The sequence below is a fragment of the Octopus bimaculoides genome, chromosome 8 (assembly GCF_001194135.2).
Source record: "Octopus bimaculoides isolate UCB-OBI-ISO-001 chromosome 8, ASM119413v2, whole genome shotgun sequence".
Taxonomy (NCBI): domain Eukaryota; kingdom Metazoa; phylum Mollusca; class Cephalopoda; order Octopoda; family Octopodidae; genus Octopus; species Octopus bimaculoides.
Genome location: NC_068988.1, coordinates 91,074,395 through 91,080,955, shown reverse-complemented (window position 1 = coordinate 91,080,955; position 6,561 = coordinate 91,074,395). Strand labels below are relative to the sequence as shown.

General features: G+C 37.0%; 1 protein-coding gene across 1 annotated transcript in view; it reads right to left on the bottom strand.

Moving 5' to 3' along the window:
* LOC106882184 (uncharacterized) overlaps positions 1 to 6,561 on the bottom strand; it is a 24,061-nt gene that overhangs the window by 12,480 nt on the left and 5,020 nt on the right. Inside the window, exons 3-4 of the mRNA XM_052970254.1 lie at positions 2,219 to 2,314; positions 1,206 to 1,361 (exon numbers count right to left, since the gene is read on the bottom strand). Coding sequence (XP_052826214.1) covers positions 1,206 to 1,361; positions 2,219 to 2,314 — 252 coding nt within the window. The remainder of the gene's footprint in view (positions 1 to 1,205; positions 1,362 to 2,218; positions 2,315 to 6,561) is intronic.

Below are 6,561 nucleotides of genomic sequence, written 5' to 3'. Positions count from 1 at the left end.
CCTGCTCGTGAAATTAACGTGCAAGTGGCTGAGCACTCCGCAGACACGTGTACCCTCGGGGATATTCAGAGTGACACAGTGTGACAAGGCTGACCCTTTGAATTACAGGCACAACAGAAACAGGAAGTAAGAGTGAGAGAAAGTTGTGATGAAAGAGTACAGCAGGGTTCGCCACCATCCCCTGCCGGAGCCTCGTGGAGCTTCAAGTGTTTTCGCTCAATAAACATTCACAACGCCTGGTCTGGGAATCGAAACCGCGATCCTATGACCGCGAGTCCGCTGCCCTAACCACTGAGCCATTGCGCCTCCACACATTTAAGGTATCATCGGTTATCCAGTCCTTCCTTAGACCCAGTCAATTTGTAATAAACCACAAAGAATTCAAAATGGTGTACTTGACAAACATTACATGTTGTGCAGAGATCTACTTCATAGACTGTCTACCGAACGAAACCAAAATTCTCAATTACAAACCACTTTGCCATTGCAGCAAACCCTATTCTTTGACGTCCCTGTCACTGCAAGCATCCACACGTCCACAAGAAACAAGACATCAAAAATCTACTACAACAGTATACTGAGAACCCCAGACCTAGCCTGTATGATTAAAAAGAAAAACCAAAGCAATAACAGTAATACAGCAGCAAAATAATCAGCGGTATTAGCCTCAAACACAGTAGTGGAATACACAGTGCCAATAATTTGTGAAGCTGAGCAGCGGCTATCACATTCGGACTGCATTCGCTTTGAATGCTTCTGTTGTAGACATTAACAAAACCAACTGAATTAGAATGGGCAATAGACTGAGTACAACATACATAAACTTGACTGCAACACTGTATTATATATGATTCACCTCTATATGTCAGAAGGAGCAAAACGGTGTCTAACTAGATTAAAGTACATTAGTGCACAAAACCTAAATTAAGGATATTATCACTAACGACAGTCCTTCCTGGAATCGAATCCCTTTTAAACAAACAACAAAGTTATACATTTTCACTCGACTCACCGTTTATGCACCATGGGCCTGTCTGTTTTATGGCCGTCCTGGAAGCACACACCAGCAATAGTTAAAAAAAAGTTGTTCTAAATACGCAGCTGTTTACCTATAACATACACGGCACACAGTCACAGTATCGAAGTTATAAAGCACCACTCCATTGGCTAAAAGTTAACTTTCAGTTATTACTTATGAAACTTACCTTTATCTGCATAAGGTTGAAAATAGTATGCAAACTTCATAGAGAATCGAAACCGTCTCTTCCACACCAGATACATTCCGAGTAAAATTAATAGCATTCCGGTAACAGCCACAGCAGTTGAAATAACTGTCGCGAAGGATTTGCCCTGGATTGTATCTGTAATTAAGAACAGATTGTGTTACTTCCATTTATTGAGAACCGAACGCATATTCAACTATCAATACCCACTATATTAAGCTGTAAGTAGTTTACTGTAATTTGTGCCTCACCTGTCCCGTCCACCTCGTTGTATATAGGTATAATAATGCACAGAATCTATATGACAGTTAACTGTAATATATCCAGCCTACGTAGTTGCATTACTTATTTATAACCAGGTAAGGTACCAATCAAAATAGTTTCTGTTTGTCTCTCTCTTCCTTTCCGTCTCTGCCTCCCTGTTTGTTTGTCTGTCTGTCTGTCTACCTCTCTTTCTCTCTCCCCCTCTCCCTCGCTTATACAATGAAATAGTACACTTAAAATACCAGAAACAAATGATATTTAATTCGAGGAGAAGGTACCTCGCATCGTAATCTGTAACATGGTTTCTAAGCAAGAACTATAAACAGGTTGTTGGCCTCATTAAAAGGTCCGTTTCAATTTTTCGCTTCAAATTGCTGCTTATAATATTTCTTATATGGAATATTATTTGAAATTAATTTAAATAATTTGATGTTATTCAACGAACATATTTTGTGTCCGTAATTTTCAAACATTTGTGAAATGGACATTTGTGAGCGCTGAGTAACAGAAATTCTCACATGAGAAGTAATTTTAAACTATGGTTACATTAGCATTATAGACTTCTTCATACGATGTAAAATGCATAATTAATAAGAAAAATATACTATAATTAACGAAAACGTTAAATGTAATTTATCATACTCTCATGGACAATATCTCAGGAAGTGTTGCAAGTTTAAGAAAAATAGTAAACAAAACACTATTACAAGGACTTGTAATAGAACATCTACCTGGAAAAGGATGCAAATGACGTGCTATTCTCGATGACGAAGTTGAGTAACCTCTCCTGTTTTCTGTAATAAATATGGTGCCACTCGGAGAAGAATCTGTAAATGTACGTGGTTTGGGGTCAGATTGGAAATTAAATCACTTGCTCGGCGACTTTAGATCACTAAATATAAATGTGGAACCTATTACTCAAACCAGAAATTCTTGAACACACACATTCATCCCCATTTTTGACAACTACGAGACAGACAAATCTTGTGGTCTGACGGAATCGGGCAGTAAAGTGGCAGCGCTTCTCCAGAAAAAATGGGTTTGGCTTACGCTCGATCTTGCCGAATGAAGGAGATAAATCGGCGGTACTGTCCCTCGGGACGGTAAAGGCAGTGCCTTTAAATTAACGGTGGTCTATGCATCGACCGAGACTGGACGACCGGGATTCATTAGAGGTCTGTATACTTCTTAGTACTAGAGGATGATTGGAATTCTATTTTAGATGCATGACGGATACTGTGTAGGAGGAACCCATAGAAGAAAGGTGTCAAAAGAATAGAAAATCTATTCAAACATTTCCAACTGTCTGACAGGTACGCCCTGTAATTCATTTCGAACGTGAAGCAACCACAATGGTCCCCAAGATCATAATTTGACTGTGTTGTTCGTTCGGTTAGCTAATAGGGATGATGTAGAATGTCCACATTTTAAACTACTTGGCTACACAGGTCGCAAATTTGAAACCCGTGGAGTTGACTGCGATAAAACTAAAAGACAAGTTTCCGGTTGTTAGTAGCTGAACGCGACTTCCCGAAGCGCAAAAGAGATCGAATTAGTCAACCAGTCAAGTTGCAGTTGACGGGGATGGTAGTCAACAACAGGCGGTGGAAAGCCTTGAAGAGGGCAATTATATGGATCGATAGCGTTAAGTAAAGAACAAGTGATAGAGAGAAATATTACATTAATAGACTTGAGGAGAGGCTATATAACAAGGCAGAAGAGGCGATTAGGAAAGGGATTGCGACTAATGTGAAACACAAAGGCTGTGTGGTCTGGTCTGGGTTTGAGCTCATTCATTAAAACAGAAGGAAACGAAAGTTGTTCGATGGGCACAAGTAGCGGAGGCAGGGCGTTCGTTGCAACACAGCCACAATTCGGTCTTTGACCGAACAGCGTGCGCGCGTATTACTCGGTTCCAGGCAGATATGTGAAGCGTTCCAGCAGCACTTTACTGAACTTAAGCGATAGATCGATGGAGTACAAAGTTGTTATTAACTTTTTACAGTGTCCTTCGGAGTCGCGACAGACCGTCATGGTAGGCTCTAAAGTCCATAACCGCCTTAGACCTATAGTTTACTTCAAACAGTTGAGCAAAGTGCTGCTGGAATGCGGCACATATCTGCTTAGAATCGAGTGGCACGCGAGCATCCTGGTTGGTTAAAGACCGAATTATGGCTTTGTTGATCTAAAGTATGAGTTTTAAGGCTATATGCCAGACTTGCTTCACAAGGTCGGCAAACATCTATTGCAATTGGTAACGGAACGGAAAAATTCTCAATTCTGTGAACTATGCTATTTTAATTCTGGGGGGAAAGGTCACCAACAAAAGGGGATGATCTAATTAATTTCCAGACCATAATCCTGCTAAATGCAGGGTTTAGTATTTTGGGTTAGATGTTAACAAGACGATTGTTACTTGTTACTTGTCGTTGGTGAAGCAAAAAGCAAGAGCGATTCCCAATAGATTCATTTACAACCTTCACATGATGCGTTATATCATAGAGGGTTGGGATTACAATCTGTATGTGCACATACACATCATATTTTAGGCATTCGAAGTTAAAGATCTAAATATCTGTAAATCAAAACATTACTCAATGCGTTTGAATGCAGAGCATTTAATTTTGTATGTCGAAGTTTACCAAAAGCTTTTCGACGGGAAAGTTGCATGTAGGAAATTTAAAAAGCGATAGGATAGGATGTTAGGTTAAATAGGGTACTATATCTTATTATGCCTTCACGCACCCTAGTCAATGTAGACTTCAAGAAGTAAATAAGGAAACAGAAATAAAAGAATAAATATACATGGTAAAGAGTGAGAAAAATAATTCCTTCATACACCATAAACAGAGTCACTCTCTACCTCACACACACACCCATAACTGGTGATAAATACAAAGAAAGCCAGGGCGTATATCAAACTTATATATGTATGCGTTAAATACATACGCATATACACTTGTACTTCTCTTTATTTTTCTCTCTGTAATTCGTCTTCTCTATACCCATAATTAGATATACAAACATACATTCTCTCAAGCATATATATGAAAGAGTAACAGGAAACAATATCAGTGATAAATCAAAATATTCATTTCTACAATTGTTTCAATAATTCTTATGTAAAACTGCAATTTCAAGTATAATCATATAACAAGAATTATATTACCGTGTTTAATAATCACATCACCAAAGATTTTTGGAATATAAATTACAATTACAAATTTGCTCTATAAAAGGTTAAAAAATCAAAAAACAAAACAAGCAAAAAAACAAGACAAAATAAATAAAATAAAAGAAGACAGAAAAGAAACAATATAAAATGGAAAAGAGAGAAAAAAAATAACAAATAACATATAAAAATATACAAATAAAGAGTAAGAATATAATTTCTGGAGTTCATCGCTGGAAGATTACGTACTATAGATCATGGCAGACTGTCTAGACATCTCATCATATAGACATCTCATTATAGTTTTCAAACAGTGATGCTAGTGGGCTAAACCATCATAAACGTTAAAGTTAGTAGAGCAGTAATCAATAGACTAGAGACAAGATTACGAGTCACCAATCGACTATAATATACATACATATCTATGGATATCAGTACGAACACATAAGACTACAACCATACACACGCACACACATACACACACACACACACACACACACAAACATATATATATATATATATATATATACACACATACATACATATATATATATATATGTGTGTGTGTGTGTGTGTGTGTGTGTGTGTGTCTGTGTGTGTGTGTGTGTGTGTGTGTGTGTGTGTGTGTGTGTGTGTGTGTGTGTGTGTGTGTGTGTGTGTGTGTGTGTGAAGTTAGAAACCAGAGAGATCTGATGGATACGAATTAATTTAGTAATTAATCAACAAATTCACCAACAATTGTTTCATTTCACAAACAAAATTAAAATTACAAAACATATATGGGCTGTGTGGTAAGTAGCTTGCTTACCAACCACATGGTTTCGGGGTTCAGTCCCACTGCGTGACATCTTGGGAAAGTGTCTTCTACTATAGCCTCGGGCCGACCAAAGCCTTGTGGATTTGGTAGACGGAAACTGAAAGAAGCCCGTCGTATATATGTATATATGTGTGTGTGTGTGTTTGTGTGTCTGTGTTTATCCCCCTAGCATTGCTTGACAAACGATGCTGGTGTGTTTATGTCCCCGTCACTTAGCGGTTCGGCAAGAGAGACCGATAGAATAAGTACTAGGCTTACAAAGAATAAGTCCCGGGGTTGATTTGCTCGACTAAAGGCGGTACTCCAGCATGGCCGCAGTCACATGACTGAAACAAGTAAGAGAGAGAAAAAAAAAGAGAATATAATTTTGCACTTTAAATACCTTGTAAGGAAAAATCTTCAGGATACGCAGATGTCTATATATTCTGTGTATTCCAAAAGTATCCTAATGTAATCCTTATTGTCCTCTGCACAACCTGATGATTTTCCTTACAAAGTATTTAAAATGCAAAATTATAAATTTGTATATGTTTTGTAATTTTAATTTTGTTTCTGAAATGAAACAATTGTTGGTGAATATGTTGATTAATTACTAAATTAATTTGTATCTATTTGATATATGTTTTTCAATTCGATAAAAAATGTTTGATATTTTACGATATTCTATATAATATATTCATTCAAGAATTATCTCTTCAATATTTAATCTATTAAACCAGTGCATCTTGGATGAATATCCCTATAGGAAGTTTGAATATACTCATTCTGACTATATAAATATATATATATATATATTTCGGAGTACCGAGGAAATTATGTATAAATATATCAAATTAAGAATTCTACGAGGTATAGTACAATGCAAAATACCAAACGGAACCTCACCTCTTATATCTCACCTTTCTTCCTCCTTTAACGCCTATGTGATATAATTCTTGGGAGAGAATACATTTGCGGCTGAAGATAGCTTTATATTGTCAATTATACACTGATGTAACAACTATAAAGCTTGAAACACGTGTACCGCAGAATCCGTTGTGTTTTTGCTTTTATTTTTGCATTTACAATTTATATATATATATATA